The sequence below is a fragment of the Augochlora pura genome, chromosome 6 (genome assembly GCF_028453695.1).
Source record: "Augochlora pura isolate Apur16 chromosome 6, APUR_v2.2.1, whole genome shotgun sequence".
Lineage (NCBI taxonomy): Eukaryota > Metazoa > Arthropoda > Insecta > Hymenoptera > Halictidae > Augochlora > Augochlora pura.
Genome location: NC_135777.1, coordinates 10455555 through 10472264, shown reverse-complemented (window position 1 = coordinate 10472264; position 16710 = coordinate 10455555). Strand labels below are relative to the sequence as shown.

At 38.3% G+C, this 16710-nt stretch overlaps 6 protein-coding genes across 12 annotated transcripts in view; 1 reads left to right on the top strand and 5 right to left on the bottom strand.

Moving 5' to 3' along the window:
• LOC144470849 (uncharacterized) overlaps positions 1-4265 on the bottom strand; it is a 38541-nt gene extending 34276 nt beyond the window's left edge. For all 3 annotated transcript variants that reach the window (XR_013494194.1, XM_078182418.1, XM_078182419.1), the window contains exon 1: positions 3519-4265. The gene's annotated coding sequence lies outside the window, so the exon portion shown is untranslated. The remainder of the gene's footprint in view (positions 1-3518) is intronic.
• The window catches only part of LOC144470847 (uncharacterized), a 51319-nt gene extending 37057 nt beyond the window's left edge, over positions 1-14262 (top strand). For all 4 annotated transcript variants that reach the window (XM_078182415.1, XM_078182414.1, XM_078182416.1 and 1 more), the window contains exons 7-10: positions 6262-6467; positions 6965-7164; positions 13485-13729; positions 13803-14262. In XM_078182415.1, the coding sequence (XP_078038541.1) occupies positions 6262-6467; positions 6965-7164; positions 13485-13729; positions 13803-14120 (969 nt within the window). In that variant the 3' untranslated portion in view covers positions 14121-14262. The remainder of the gene's footprint in view (positions 1-6261; positions 6468-6964; positions 7165-13484; positions 13730-13802) is intronic.
• On the bottom strand, positions 7356-8730 carry Pck (Claudin superfamily protein pickel). The gene is made up of 4 exons (XM_078182422.1): positions 8584-8730; positions 8429-8495; positions 8007-8344; positions 7356-7942 (listed from the first exon to the last, which is right to left on the bottom strand). Exons 1-4 carry the CDS (start codon positions 8618-8620, stop codon positions 7680-7682), a joined length of 705 nt encoding a protein of 234 aa, XP_078038548.1. The 5' UTR covers positions 8621-8730; the 3' UTR covers positions 7356-7679.
• On the bottom strand, positions 8903-10457 carry Sinu (claudin family member sinuous). Its single transcript, XM_078182424.1, has 2 exons — positions 9966-10457; positions 8903-9892 (listed from the first exon to the last, which is right to left on the bottom strand). The coding sequence occupies exons 1-2, from the start codon at positions 10240-10242 to the stop codon at positions 9504-9506; spliced, it is 666 nt and encodes a 221-aa protein (XP_078038550.1). The 5' UTR covers positions 10243-10457; the 3' UTR covers positions 8903-9503.
• On the bottom strand, positions 11797-13278 carry Kune (claudin). The gene is made up of 2 exons (XM_078182425.1): positions 12996-13278; positions 11797-12830 (listed from the first exon to the last, which is right to left on the bottom strand). The coding sequence occupies exons 1-2, from the start codon at positions 13129-13131 to the stop codon at positions 12328-12330; spliced, it is 639 nt and encodes a 212-aa protein (XP_078038551.1). The 5' UTR covers positions 13132-13278; the 3' UTR covers positions 11797-12327.
• LOC144470850 (deoxyribodipyrimidine photo-lyase) lies at positions 13946-16480 on the bottom strand. 2 transcript variants are annotated; one of them, XR_013494195.1, is made up of 8 exons: positions 16262-16480; positions 16066-16179; positions 15869-15995; positions 15468-15796; positions 14834-15384; positions 14524-14765; positions 14200-14461; positions 13946-14081 (listed from the first exon to the last, which is right to left on the bottom strand). XR_013494195.1 is itself a non-coding variant. In XM_078182421.1 (7 exons), the coding sequence occupies exons 2-7, from the start codon at positions 16138-16140 to the stop codon at positions 14274-14276; spliced, it is 1491 nt and encodes a 496-aa protein (XP_078038547.1). In that variant the 5' UTR covers positions 16141-16179; positions 16262-16480; the 3' UTR covers positions 14260-14273. The 2 variants fall into 2 exon arrangements, 1 of the variants encoding a protein (XP_078038547.1); XM_078182421.1 differs by lacking the exon at positions 13946-14081 and having other exon boundaries at positions 14260-14440.
• Between the last annotated feature and the right edge of the window lie 230 nt (positions 16481-16710).

Below are 16710 nucleotides of genomic sequence, written 5' to 3'. Positions count from 1 at the left end.
TAATCGTATCGTCTCTTCCCAAATCCTCCATTTTTGTTTAGAAGCTGAGGGCCAATTAAGAAGAATTTACTGTAATAGCGTTGCCAGTTGCGGAATGATCCAAATACCCGTGAATATCCTCGCGAAGAAGACCTCGACACCTAGAGATCGATCGAGATAGGGATCGGACGGTGCGGTGCGACAATCGCGATACACGAGTGTCGCGATCTATCGCGATACACAAGTGTCGCAATCTATCGCGATCCATTGTGATCTATCGCGATGTGTCAAGGCCTCCACGAGGCCTTATGATTCCATGCGAGCCAGAATTCGAGAAAAATGATCATCACGGACGACAGAGGAATTGTCAAACTTCCCTCGACCCTAACAGATACTATTCATTTACTCGATGAGCTGGATCCTGAAGAGATCCAGTCGTTCCGTCAGGTCTCGAACAGATGACCGTACTACCCCGGTGCTTCGAACAGGTATACAGGGTGGTCCACGGAACGTGATCAGCTTAATTTATTCTGCTACTACCGGTTCGATTAGAAATTTTTCAGCTAAAATAACATGGTCTCTGGATACCTTTAACCAGTTAAGTGTGTTTGACGAGTATATCCGTCATGGAGATGTGGCAGAATTTTGTATCATGGCGGTTATATCCATCATGCGTAAAATTTTGTTACAATTTGTGATATTTAAATTGTAATTCTAGCGACAACTAAAATATACTTGTAAATTTTAACATGTTTAAAATGTTTAGAGGTCTACACGAAATGAAACAAACGAATGAAAATTATAAATAATTTATGTTGGATTCACAACTTTCTTTGTCATCGCTTGATAATCGCGACACGCGCTGGTGGGCGCTTTGCAAAGAAATCGCCGCAGTTAACTGGTTAAGATGATTGTACCAAATTTTTGTAAATCCCTCTTTCCAGAGTTATCAAGGTTATCTTCAGTTTTTTTATAGGTTGACCTATAATTCTCTTGTAACCCATTTTCTAAAAAATGCTGAGAAGAATTCGGTAAGCATCATAACACATAGTTTTTTCCGAATCTAAACAAAATATGTTATAGATTCGTTTATAAAAAAAAACACCGATAACTCCGGAAAAACAAGGCTGACATAAGGGTTGATACAATTATCTTAAAAATTTCTTTAAACAATGTTATGTTCACTCAAGAAATTTTCAATCGAAGCATTAGCAATAGAATGAATTAAGGTAATCATGTTCCGCGATCCACCAGCAATAATACCTACGATGGGACAAACGCGTTTACCTAACTCAGATGCATTCGAGCCGATGGTAATTCGAAACAAGAGTATCAACTGCCAGTCGTTATGCTTTCGCTATACCGAATCGTTCGTCTATCGCAGGTAACACCGATTGCGTGGTACTCGCACGGTCAACAATAAATAGCCAACAGTTAACCGTCAACGGCCGACGGTCAACTGTCAACGGTCGACAGTTAACAGTCGACGGTCAACTGTCGTGTTTGTTTGGCCAAGCTTGGGATTTCAAGCGCGTTTACCCTGTCAATGTCCCAGTCATCGTCCAGATCCACGCAGTCCCAGTGAAAAAGACCAAAGGAAGATCGATTTGCGGGACCCTTGTTCCTGTTTCGCAGGAAAACGGCAGCGGTTCCACGCGCAGTGACAGCGGACACGGGAAGGGTACGGAGAAAGGTACGGTCGACGACAAAGGAAGCTGACCTTGTCCGACAAGGTGAATTAAACGACACCGTGCGGGGATGCATCCGCGGAGAGAATAGATCGCGGTCTCTTCTAATTAAATACCTCCGGTAACGCGAGACGAGAACAGAGAGACAGAGGGGCGGAAAAAGAGAGAGGCAAAGAGGCCGGAAGAGGGAAAGAGAAGCACGGAAAAACTTGGCGAGACGTCCTGCGGTAGGCTGGGTCCCGTTCCATTAGAAGTTTAGGAAATTAGCTTTTTACGTTCAAACGTCATCTTTTACCGAGACGTCAATAAGTAATCGTTGGCGTAACAGTTTTATGAAAAACTTCCAAAAGCTAAATCCCAGATCCAAAACAATCAAAACGGATGGAACAGTGCCTATTCGCTGAGAAGCTAAAAAACAATGCATAATTCTTAATTGTTGGAACAAATTACAGTGAATTCTCTCAAATTGTTCCTCAGCTTGTAAACGGAAATGGACAATTTCGAACAATTGTCAATCGAACCGCAAGGCTCAAATAATTACATTTCTTCTTCCAAAATTCTTCATTTTTATTTTACAAACTGACGGACAGTCTGAGAAAATTTACTACATATTTATGCCTGTAAGGAAGGTCTCCGAGAAAACGGATCACGAAATTTCACAGAAGATTAGTCCAAAGTACTCGCAACAACAGAAAAGAACTCGCCGATCAAACGCGTACAAGGAATTCGAAAGAACCGGTTCCACGCTGAATAGAAGCGCAATTACCATGAAGAAACGAGAGAATTAAAGATACGTATTGGAAATCAATGGCTTGACGAGACACGCATCGCATGTAACGTAATATGTGTTTACTGTTTAAATCGTGAAAAGCGGTGGAACATGGAGTGAACGCGATACGATTCGAAGTTACGAGGAAGACAACAACCCAAAGTGCATAATAATTTTTGGTAATTCGACTTGGTTTTAGATGAAATCGAGATTACATTGCATTTTGTCCACGAAAATGTCACTATGGGAATGGTTGATTTTTCTCCTAGGAATTCAGAACTGCGACTCGCGGTGCTACTTGAATGCTTTTAATTAGGCATCGGCACGAATGTTTGTTACCGTTTCAAGCGGTGCTGGCTGACAGAGAGGAAACGAGAGACGAACCGTGAGTGATAGAATGACAGAGACACGGAGAGGAAGAGAGAGGAAGAGAGAGAGAGAGAGAGAGAGAGAATGAGGGTGGAAGGTGGGAGGGTGGCATAGGGCGACGGGAGAGGTGGACGTTATGCAATCCTCCTCCCGACCTTCCCGAACGAATTTATTGTCGCTTTCCTTCAGCCCTGTTTCTCATCCCGTGAATTTATTCGACCGTCTTGGTAACTTGCTGGCTTACTAGTGCTGTCACGGCCCCGCCTCGACAGCTTCGACCTCGACTAGCTAATATTTGCTGACTAGAGCCTAGGTCTCGACGCGGTTAGATCTGTCACCATCGCGTCTTTCGTTTCTGGAGAGAACCGGACATTTCCTGAATCTATCCAAATCCTCCTGAAACTATCCGAACTGATCGAAGATTATCAATGACGCATCCTCTCCAGAGGAATTGAAATAATCAGTAGCACGACAACCAACGAACATGCTCTCAACTACCCTCGAGAAATCTAACGAACGACTCCCCTCTCTCGAACCTCTTCCTTCGGCCATCCCGGATACAAGAAAAATATTTCAATAGCGTCGTCGATGGTTGGTCTACGCGCACGTGATACACACACGGTTATCCCATGGTATCCGACGAGGCCGTCTCGATAGGACCTCGTTGGGAGCTCGATGAGATGTCGAGGACATCGGTGGTTGGTTGTACTAACCTTTCAGGCGACGCAGGCTCTCCCGAGATCTCGGTACACCGTCAATCGGGCACGCACATTATCACGAAGAGCACAAGTATCGCGAGCGGGAACCAACGCAGCTAATAGTCCGGAAGAGTGTAGGATCTCGAACGATCCTACAAGCAGGATCGCGATCGTTGCGGTGGTGGCCAGGTCCCGTCTATGTCCATTGCCGCGAGCGTCGTCGGGAGGACTGTTCTCCTGGCCGTTCATGCCAGCTCGTTTGTTTCCTTCGCCGTTTAGCCCGGGTTCTCGCAGCAGGCCCGTTCACCAGCATGATCTCGCGCGCTCGGTCATTCCACACTCGTTCGTCATGATTGCGCTCGACGAGGAGCGGCCTTGACGAGACTCCGATCTCGGCTCGTCGCGACAACACCCGTATCGCAAAACGGAGAAACACCACACAACAGCACGATCCCGATTCGAAGCGAATCCACTGGCCGAGATGACGGAATGCTACCCGATACCAGCACCCTTGTTAACCGATTCGCGATATTCGATGGCCGGTTACGCGCGCTACCCAACCAGCCTATCCGCCGATTAGCCGACTACCCGACTACCCGACTACGTTCACGTTCGGATGCGCTCTCTTGCCCTGAACCTCTCTCGCGCTAGCACTGTGGAGAAGAACTGTGTGCTAACGCGGCTGGCATCGGGAAAACGGGATAAAGGGGTTGGCGTGGGGCGCGCGCGCGCTGCCTGGCTGTCAACAGCGCCCGAGGTAGGCAACCGGACTGAGTCGCGCGCTTGCACAGTGTCGGCGACAGACAGCGCGACCACCGGGCACCGTTGCGCACCACCAACACTCCGAATAAAGACGGTGCGAGAGCAAGAGAGAGCCAGCTTCGACTTACAGGGTTGGGGCTTGGAGCACAGAGGGTGGAACACTCCGTCCACGAGAGAGAAAAGGGGAGAGAGAGAAAGAGAAGGGGGAGGGAGGGAAAGAGAGAGAGAGAGAACGATCTCCGCTCGAAGGAGATCGCGGCGAGACGGAGACGACTGAACAACGTGGCGGAAGCTCACGAACCAGGGGACGCTTCCAAGTCCGGGGTGGTTCGCGCGTAAAAGAGACCCACCGACGAGAGAGTGGGAGCAAAGGAGGAAGCAACTCGGGAAATCTCAGAGTGCAAGCAGAAAATGGAAAGGAGATAGCTCGACCAACATATTGAGAGAGGAAGCGAGCGGAAAAGCGTCGGGAGTGGGGTTAAGTCGGACGAGAGGACAGTCGGGAGGATGGACGCAGCGAATTACGGAAGCTTGTTGGATCGGGATGAAAAAGAGAGAGACAAGTTGCTCCGAAAAGAAACGGAGCATGCCTAGATGTTTGAACAGGGCTGAAGGCGACGCGCGAAACACAAGGGCGGAAGATGAAACGCGGACGAGGAACAAGGGTGGAAGAATCGTATCGCGAGAAGGAGGAGTATCGAGCATAATACGGAAAGAGAAAGTTGTACGCGATGGAGTAGAACGAGCGAAGAATCTTGTTCATGGCGGCAGAGTCGGCAAAGCTTGTGGAAGGCGCACGGTCGAGAGTTTCGAGAAGGGATGAAACTTACCTTTGGGAAAGATCACAAAACTCGAATTCTTGGGGATCGTTTTAGAAAGTGTCGCACTCTGCGCCGGAGAGATAAGATCATTGCCCGAAAGCCGAGAGAAGAAATGAAAGTGCTTTTCCAAGAGGAAAGCAAATGCAAGCTGTTTAAAATCGCAGAAGCATTCGAAGAGTGCGAAGATAGCCAGTGGGTAAGGCATCTGTGCGGGCGAAGGGAGGAACGAACAGGACAAAGAGAATAATTTGGAGAACAAACATGACACGAGATTGGCCGAAGAGAAAAATGGAAAAGCGAGAAACAGAAAAGAAGAAAAGGAGCTTGCGCAATAAAGGGGTCGCTCTCCTCCCACAAGCCGAGTGCTAGCCTTCTGCTCAATTACTCTGCGAGTACCTTTGGAGAAATGCTTGTCTCATAATTGAATCGTTGCCGTTAGATCTGAGAAAGATGCGTGGACGTAAGAATGCAAGAGAATAACTCGCCGATGTATCTCTTTGAAAAATTCACACTTTTCCTGTATATTTCTTCTCCGCGTTGAACAACGAATGAACGGGAGCGTACCGAGGCCGCAGGAGGTCGGAAGGGGGGGACGACTGAAACAGGGGTGGTCTAGGGTGGGAAATTAATCCTACGAACGTGATGTCCTCGAGTCGGCACGTGTTACGGATATACATACGTAGTCGGAAACGACCACAACCACGATTTTATAATTCCTCTCCACGGTCTAAAATAATCGAAAACCTTAGGGTTTAAATAGACGGCGTTATACAACGGGAATAACTGGTATCGATACAACTGTATACCGCATTGGTATAAAAAAGAAAATCTAACCGCCGAGAGTGAGTAAGAGAGGTAGGGAGAGGAGAATGGAAGACGGATCGATTATTATCTTAAAAATAACTGGCAGTTTCGCTGACGCGCGCAATTTAAAAAGTTTCTTGTTTACTATCTGCGTGTCGAACTACGAGGAAATCCCAAGGATATCTTTTCTTTTATTTTCGAGGGAGAAATTCGAATGAAGTTGTCGATCGATAATCGTTCAGCTTTCGCGTGAACAGTTGTCGACGACGATTACGATTGATCGATCGGAAAGACGTCGGTGTTGTTCGCGCGCGATTAAAGCGGCGCATCTTTTCCATATCCCGGATCAATAATCGACGTATTTTTTTCAGAGCGACGGTAGAACGCATGCCGGTGGAAGCCATGAAAGTTGCGGCGGGGTCGGTCGAAACATCGCCAACGCGTTGATCTACCTTGGTCTGGATGCCACGCGGTTAATATCCGTTGTTGGCAACGATCTGCCTGGGAAAGCTATAATTAAAAGTCTAGGAGATGGAGGCAGGACCATCGAGCAATTGTCGAACATGTCTACGGCTAAGTATGTGCACCTTCCCTTGTAGTAAATGTTCAGTTACGATGTTTATGTTTACACCAACGAGTTGGTTTCCAACTGTTTCGCAAAGGACACGGGTTATATCTACTGCTACCCTTGAATAGCATCGACGATAAAACCTCACGAAGGACTGCGAATAAACCATTAGAGATTAAAAGGGGCAGTCGGGGTTCTCTGGGGATCCAAGGTTTATTTACGACTTAAGTTTCCAAAGAAAAAACTCTTCCGCGATACTAAGCTTAGTGACAATAAAAACCCATCATTAACGTTAACGACTATTGGCTATTAGCTCTGATAGCGGATAGTACCGAGCAAAATGGAATAACCGTTTGTTACTATAACAAATTGTCACCGATTTTCTTTAACAATACTCTTACTGTTCTCTGGATGATCCTTGCATACAGCACTTTCTCTTTAAACAAACTAAAACGACTATTGCTATAAAACCAATTATCCACAAGAAATCGATTTTCCAATTCAAGGTGTACTGTGATAGTCGACTGCAAAGGCGAGTGCTATTTCGGAATCGGTGAAATGAACATCTTTACGTGTATCACTCCTGACGTGGTGAAGAAACATCGAGCACATGTGGAAAATGCCAGCTTCATCGTTCTCGACGGTAATCTACCCCTGAACACGACTAAATACATTCTGGATTTAGCCACCCACTCAAAAATTCCAGGTCAGTGATAAGAATTTGTTTTCGTTTGCTTGTTTGAATATTATTCTCGTTGGTCATTGCTCGTATCTTCGAAGTAAACGGCAAAGAATTCGCTGTGTGTAATCTTAATATCAACAAGTTTGTGAATATTTCAAATGTTTAAAAATTATCATTCTGCAGAATGATCAACGGATTACAGAGATATTCACGACTTTACAGAAGTAGAAATTCATTTATCTCTGTAACATTGTTACACTAAACATTTTTCTTTTCTAATTACATGTACATACAAAATTATAATACAGAAGTATATATATAAAAACAAACTTCTTTATCTAACTGCATAAATCTCTTAAAAATGGACGGATTTAAATAGTAAATTAGTAATTTAAATAGTAAAATATACGCGTGTAACCTCGACTGCACGCCAATGTCATATCAAAGAGTAACTCTGAAAGCAGACAGTGTTTTCGTTTGCTTAAGCTGTACAGAACTCATATACTTTGTGATTAGAGTTCTATGATTGGGAGATTCAATTATATATAACCACTTCTTTGTAACCCTTGATGTGACTGTGGATTAGGTTGCATTTGCATCACCAAATTACGAGATTCTTTACGTATTCTGTGACCAGCTTTTGCATCCAGATATAAGAAGAATGCAGCCAATAAATGAAACATGAACGAAACGACCGCTAACGCGTATGACCAAGACAAGTGGTTAAAATTCGGGTACATTAACCAGTCCCTGCGCCAGCATTGTCCTCCAAATATCGATACTGCTAAGAACAGTAGAGTGCCTGAAAAGTAAAATTCAAGGATTCATATTTCTAACATACTAAACAATGAAGATATGATATTTACCTGCTCCACCACAACATAAGAAGGAAACTGAGGAGAGAAGCCATTCATTATTCAGTACAAATTTCAATGGCCAACGCACTAATGTTAACGCAATCATAACTTGTGCCGCAAAGGAAAGTAAAAGGGCAACAGTAACAAGTGTTTGCACTACCAATAGCCAGCCGGGTAATAGCCACTCACGAATTACATAATATTCCTCTGAGAATATGTGATGACATCCGTCAAATTGTTTGTCAAATTGATAGTATGGATATCGAAATTCTTTGAAACAGTATTCCCACAGTCCCATATGCTTGAAACTACTAAATGTTCCTTGATAGGATTCAATCCAATAAGGGCTGTAAGTAAGTTAGCTAAGTAAATGCTAATTACGCAAGGTACTCGATACATAAATTATTTTTATTTAAAAAAAAAACGCTTACCTGGTAAATGCCATTACTAATAATAGACCAGCGATATACGTGATCAGTCCACCAAATACTACCGCATCTGAATTAACATAATCAACAGTTAAGAGAGGTTAGGGATGTTTCTTCTTTAAATAACATAATTATAAAAATTATTTATCAGTACTTACTTGATGCGCGGTGATATTCCTGTTTCTCGAGAGACATTTTCAATTCTTCGAGTTTGATGAAAGAAAATATAAGAAGTAACCAGCACTACTAAAACTGTTTGTTTATAATTGCGAAAACACTCAGATCCTTCTAAACTTGCCACACCTCTCAGCATTGTAGTGTTACCAACTTAACGTCGATAAAGCGGCTGCCTGTATGTTTTTATATATGGTACCAGTGTAATTTCATACATAGTGGTTTTGGATCGTTTCTGTTCGAATTTGAAATCGGTTTGGGATACATGATCGAGGACAATAAAAAAATACAGAAGTATGTCTGTACATATAATTATTAAGTAATTTATTGAAGTAAAAATATGATACAAAAATTTATTATGAATTGCTCCATTTTTATTACATGGAACAACTACAATTATAATTCTGTACCTAAGGACGGATCTCATTGCAAATTTATTACATATAAATTCACCGATGGCAGTGAACGTTTACTTTATAAAATACTGCAGAATTCAACAACTTATGCTATCTATAGAAAATGAGAAAATATAGAATACTTTCTATCAATTATGATCGAGACTATTTTCATTCTTTTAAAGCATTTGGTGCACGAAGAAAAGCACTCTTCACATTTTTTTCATTGCACTATCAACTTTTGATAATGTTAATGCACAACAAAAAAAACATTAACAAACCGAGTATACTTCTTTGTAAAATACATTTTTACATATCCTGTATGTATAAAACATCATACAAAAATACAAATCTTATGTCATATCATACTTTGTACTTACAGTAACAGCAATTCTAACATAACTTCTATATAGTTCTATTACCAGAAACATGCTAGTATGGACGGAATAATATTACAATATTTTGGTACTAAAGTATTGTGCAAGTCTTTTACATGAAATATTCCCTACTCATGAACGAGAGTCAAGTTCAAATCTTGTTTGAGATTCCTTCAAGTATTCCCTCTTTTTACGTTGCACGGTTGCTTCAACAAGAAAAAGCACACCTGCTATTATAGTCAGTATGCTACCAACAGCTGCCATTATGAAGGACCAGCCAAAGAAATTATTAGCATGACCAGGCATCCAACCATCTGTGTTTCCAAGACTGGCAAATATAATCACAGCCACTCCGCCACTTATACCACCAATCAGCAATAAGTACCCAATGACGAAAATAAGTTGTACATATCTTTTTTGCTCAGGATCACAACACAAGGTAAACAATAATATCAACACCAATGATATCAAACTCAACAGGAAACACACAGTAAAGAAAAACTGTGTTGCTATCATGAATGCTGTAATTAAAATAAACGTTATACAAGCTCAGAGAAATGGTAATGACAAGGTAAAATTAAAAAAGAAACTTACGAGGTAATAAAAAGCCAAGGATTTCAGAGTATCCTGCAGTAAAAGGATCATAGACCCATCGGCAACCAACAAAGAAACGCCTGGGTGCGTCCATTTCCTGAGGATTCGGCAGAGATCGAAAACAATGGGTCCAGAGACCCAATTTGTCAAGTTTTGCACCAGTAATCCGATAATCGCTCACTAACCATGCTGGTGTGCCAAACGAGACACAAACGCAGACGAAAGCAACAATGTATACACCAACTCCGATATTGCCGGAGAAGCTTCTCTTCTTCATCGCGAAGAATCGTTCTTCGAACGGTAGAGATCACGAAGCGGAATACAGTCGCAGGGCGTACGACAAACGAACGCTTCGGATCTAACCGATTCTGTAAAGATCCCACGGTATTAACCACACCCAAACACGTTATGCTGTGTGGTGGCCGTGTAGTATAGCATCTAACCTAACCTTGTAAAACCGTGAGTATCCCACGAGCACTACAAACTACCAACAAACGGTTCTCAATCTGTCAAGAATGTACGTTATACCTACATGTACATTTTTGTCTGTGTGTCTACTTTTTCATATAAATAATAAATATGCATCAAAAACACTATATTTACAGTGAATTAGTTACTTAATGTAATCACAGCAATACAATATAGTATTATTGGTGCATAATGTGTTATACGTATATTTAAGCTGGGATGTAACCATGTATTTCTTTTTTCGAATTTGGAATTTTAAAAATTCGACTAATTTTAAACACGAACAGTTAATCCAAAATAGACAACGCTATGCCATGTTCAATGAAAACATTCGCTTAAACTTTCATTAAATTATCGATGTTTCATTTATACAAGAGTACTTTCAATGCTCTGTAAAAATCTTTTTCTTTTTAGAATCGCTAGTTGACCTACACCCATCACTAGATCTATATTCAAGTTTCTTGGAATGCGCGCGTCACTCTTATTGCTATTCTGCTTGTGATTCATTCAGATGCAATTCATATGACTTCTTTCATAAACAGGTGACACTTCGTTTTTCCGCGTGTTATTAAAAAAAACAAGTATGCTTACATGTATAATGATATTTCATATATTTACGTTTTGTGTGTACATATATATGCGATCTTTTTAATAATATTTATTTATTTATACTCATTGCATCACTTCAAAAAGCTGGTGGTAATATAATGTATTTGTATATCTATGTATTTAATACAACAAACTAATTTTTGGATGACATTCCCATTAAAATTGTTTTTCTTATCTAATTTATTCCGATCAATTCCGGTTAATTAAATAACTCTAAAACGTATTCCTATATTGTTCAGTATGTTACCCAAGAATTGCAATGACGAAATAATCTGTAAAATTTAAAAACTCGCGACTTATGTGGTACACATTATCAATTCGTCTTATAACTTATAACCAGAGTATTATTTTTTTATGTTGAGATATCCTTGAAACTTCGTAGATTCGCGGATTTACATATGAAGTATAAAATATCTAGCCCATGGCACGTGGGACATATGGAAGATAAATTGTTTATGTAAATTCCACTCGACGTTACTAGAGTGTTGATAACTGTCAATAGGTGTGAAAAAATGTTTACTAGGTGAATGATTAAAATAGGAGCTAAACTGGGTCAACGACTTACACCTGACGTCGATCTTCGTGCACGCAATCTTAGTCGTAACTCACGTTGAGTTATTTCCCTGATAGTAAAATAGGTCACAGCTTGACCGTATTCTATCCCTTCCTTAATTATTTTTCTCTAGAAATGCTATTGATTTCTTAATTACGGGGGAATCGTATCACATTTCGTAAAGGACGATAAAACAGAAAATTTAAAACAAATTATTTTATTGTTTCAACTTCTTATACACTTTTCTGATATAAAAGGTTACAACAAATATACAATATTTATTTGGATTTAGAACATACTATGGTTTCAGTTATATGTTTAATAATATTACTATTTACAGACTCTTAGTCTCTTTGCATAACATTCCTTACTTCTATGGACGGATTTGTAGCATTAATTATTCTACAAAAACAAGTAATAAATGCATAATTTACTTGTGTTAAAAGTTATAAGGATATACAAAATATTTTTTTGACTTTAAGCTTTCCTAATATTGATATAATTACTGCATATATAAGGCAACATGGACATTTGCATGCAGTGGACATAATACTTATCAACATAATGAGTATGAATGTAAAAATATGTAATAGTCTTTATAAAATCTGCACTGAGCTTACTAAAAATGATTTCACATAAACTGTGTCTGAAACCAACATAGTTGTGTACAATTTTTCCATTGCTTTAAATAATTTAGGAGAGATTCATGTTTTTATTTCGCAAAGACTGTAATTAGATGGTCGTATGAGTCTTTTGTTCTTCATTCAGAATTCTCTCTTGTTTCTTCTTATGTCTACGTCCCTCGATTAAGAATAAGATACCAGCGAGAACCAAAACAAAACTACCGATCACAGCAAGTGCATAAGACCAACTGATCTCATTATGTTCCCAGTTGGGCATCCAATCTCTCCCATCCCCACGGGCACCAAATATAATAACAGATATAATACCACATATTCCACCTAACAATAAATTTCCACCAATTGTCCATAATAACAACTGATATTTGTGGTGATGGCGTGAACAACATGCATATAATGTTGTTAGAAAACTTCCTATCAATAATAAAGTTAGACACAATGTGAAGAAAAACTGTGTTGCCACAAAAAAGGGTGGTAGAAGAATATCATGAATTATGTAGTACTCTTCTTCAAACACCCACCAACAGCCATAAAATTTTGTATCGTATAAGTGATGAGGATGTTCAAATCCTTGGAAACATACTTGCCATAAACCTAAGAAAAAAATAATAAATTATAATCAGATAAATACATTTTTGGCAACTTATTCAAAATTTGTTGCTACAATCGAAATAACTGACAACTAATTAACACCATAAACTGTAGTATGAAAAGTGTAAATCCACCTCTCAGTAACAAAAATGGTAAAAATTAAATTACCAATTTTAATAAACTTTGGATTTGTCAATTTCCCGTCAGTTTCAAGCCAATTGGGTGTGGTAAATGCAATCACTATTAAAACAAATGCTACTACTGTGCATATTGCAGCAGCCTTTCCATTTCGAGTTTTGCCCATTATACCATTCGTTTATTAATACAACAGTATCCTGAATTTTATTACTTTGTTGTTTGTTTATTAACAGACGGCAAAGATTTTTATTTCTGACGGCTGTATCGCGTGGTTATGTAGAGATGTGCTTGAGTATGTATACATTGTACACCTATATATTTTCTCCATGAAACAGGTTGTCTATAGAGAGTCGTTCTAATGAAAGTTGTTTACTGTTTCCTCTAGCGCACCGTGTGGCAGAAATCGTATTGAATTACTTGAACGTTTTATTTGAAATATTTTGTGTCAGATATTTCTTACAAATTTCGAATAAAAACAATCATATACATTACTTTACATTACAAAAATATTTTTTACAGTTTGGTACGAACCTACAGACTTGAAGAAAGCAAAAAAAATATTTGAAACAGAATCGAAGTGGCAAAATGTTCTTCATTTTATATCTCCAAATAGAAATGAATTAAAGGCAATTGCAAAATCTCTCGGGATATCAGGGCTCAAAGAAAAGTCATCTATGGATTTAGAAGAAGTAAAGATAATAGCGGAACACGTAGCTGAACTTGTTCCGGTAGTTATAACTACATTGGGATCCCAAGGAGTATTGGTAAATCATTGGATACAAGTAACTTAATCATACCTTTAACAGTTCGTCTAACGTGTAATTTCGTTTGTTGCAGGTTGTTCGTAAAGCCTTGGGAAATGATCCGTTTTACGATAAAGAAGGTAAACTAGTAGCAAATACTGCAATTACTTCACGTTTGTATCCGCCATTATCATATACTGCCGAAAGTTCAAATGAAAACTTCAGTGTAAGCGGCTGTGGCGATTGTCTTACAGCAGGAATAATTTATGGAATTCATAAAAATATGATCGAAACTGATTGTCTTTCTTTAACTTTAAAGGCTGCTGCACTTTCGTTGACATCGTTAGATGCAGTTCCTGCTTCACTTTCATTACTGGTCAATGATGCCAAATTATTAAAAAAGCATAACTAATGTATCTTGATAGCATACAAATATTTCTTCTCTTTTCAGAAAAAACAATTTCAGTAAGATTTTAAAATCAAACTCGTACCTACTGTCTAATCTACTCTTTTACTAAATATAAATGCATTTTTTGTAATGGTTTGACTCATAATTATCTCTTAATTATTTGGATACATTTGCATCAGTTTCCTTTTTCTCCCACTGAGAGATAAATTCTTTAACCTTAAATTTTCGTTTGCATCCCTCATAGTTCATATATCTTATTTTGCCAAATATCTCTCTCTCTGTCCAACCATGGTCATGAATGCCGCATATGGACCATGCACACCCTTTGAACACAAATACATAGTCTAATTACAATATTAAATTAAAGAAATAATACTATAAATATGACATGGCCATATTTCCTTACCTACGTAACCATTAGGATCACAGCCATCTATACTGTATTTATTATTTAAATAATTAGCCCATTTTAAAGCTTCTTCTGGTGATTTAGTCCATTCTAATATTTTCTTTGCCCAATACATTCGCAAAAATCCATGTATTTTTCCTATTCTTACCAATTGATTTTGACAAGCATTCCATAAATCATCATGAGTCTTACAGTTTTCAAACTCTTGTAAAGAGTAGATATACTTTCTTTTATCTTTCCTGTATATAAAACATATCAATAGTAAAGTATAATAACGATTTATAATAAAGTAAATAAAGAAGGATACCGGTGTTTATTTAAAGTTTCTATTGCCCATGCATAAGCGCCTTCAATAACATCGTAATTTTTGTTATAGAAACAAAAATTATCGCTAAGTTCCCGTCGAATAATAGCTTCATCCATAAAAGATTCAACTGACTTCGGATACGACTTTTTATATTCCCGTATTTCCAAAATACAACGCTGTACGGATATCATGCCAAAATGAAACCAAGGAGATAAATTACTTATAGCGTTTGATAAAGGATCGTTACGCTCAGCTGCATATTTTTTCAAACGATTTTTTACAAAACTGTCGAGTTCTTTAATACCATTTATATATCCTGGTTTTGCCCATGCAATTTCATCTACTGTTTTATTTATTTCTAGACTATCCAAAGCAATTTTCCAATTATTTTTTTCAAATTTTTCATTCGTTGTATACAAATGTTTTATAACAGGTGGGAATTCTGTTAAAAATTCGTTTAATTTTGTATTGATTTTATTCCTAATTGTTTTTGCTGCAAACTCCTGCTTTTGGGAAGCTTCCCAACAGGGCACAATATTGTGTGCATCCACCTTGAAAAACAAATGAATTAATTAGTAACTTTGTTTTAATATTTAAGTAGCCATAGATTGATACAAGAACTAGTTTTTCTTACTTGACAAAATGATATATCTTCTGGTAGTTGGTTTTGTACATTATCAATCCATGACATAGGTAATTTCAATGGACAGAAATCTGCAATTACAGCACCCATCTTATATGTTTCTACAAATTTAACGATGCTATCACTTGGATCTCCATGTAGAAGATGGAAATTTATATTTAATGTTTTACATTCTCCTTCAACTTTTTCTAATCCTTGTAATAGAAATTTGTAATATCGCATTGAAGCTTCCAAAAAGTTTGTCATTAGACAGAAACATACGTGAAGAGGTAGATTATTTTTTAAAGCTGTTCTTTGAGCAAAGAGTAGAGCCCAATTATCTTAAAAGATAAAAACCGTTTATAACAATTAAGAACATGACTGCATACAATGTTATTCACACTAAAAAGTACCTTGTACTCTAATGTCACGAAACATCCAATACAAAATCCCTTTACAATCATTTTTTATATCATTGAATTTGCTCAACATTCGAACACGCTTTTTGTTGAAATGAAATTCGCTGATGGATTCAGCTGTCTAAAAGGAATTGTTAACATTAAATAAAAGAAAAAATGTAATAATTTTATGATATCTCTAATTATTATACATTTTTTCTGTTCTCCATAAATTTTGTAGCCAGGTCCGATAACTTTCTTCGCTTCGACGTATTCGATTCATCCATGTTCTATTATAGCTTAAAAATTAAGATGTCTTCTATTGCCTGTATTTTATTTGAACGTAAAATAGATTATATCAGTCTGTATAATAAACATTAATAATTTGTTCTACAGTTTTGATACAACCTTTTTCAAACCTAAACTACGCAATTTTCAATTTGTAAAACATGAGTGATTCTAGAATTTGTAATTTAGAATTACAGCCTATTCAATCTTTATACAAAGCGATGGAAAAGTAATATCAAATAGTATATAAAGTATTTTTAAAAGTCGTACTGAATCGATTTCTTATCTACAATATTGTTTATAGAAATTAATAGATATTGGTTGTCAAAGAATCCATTCGGTCCAACGAAATTCCGAAAGAAACAAGATGGTGCGCTATCTTGTGACAATACTGAGAGATTAATTGACGCTTACTTCCAACACTTTTACATGGATGGCGCAACGTACTTCTATTTTTTTTATTATTTGTATTATTATATACTGATAAAAAAATCAAAGACTAATTGAATACATGGTAAATAACAATTGTTAAAGCATAACATTAACGATCATTGGAGCAGAATTTTATA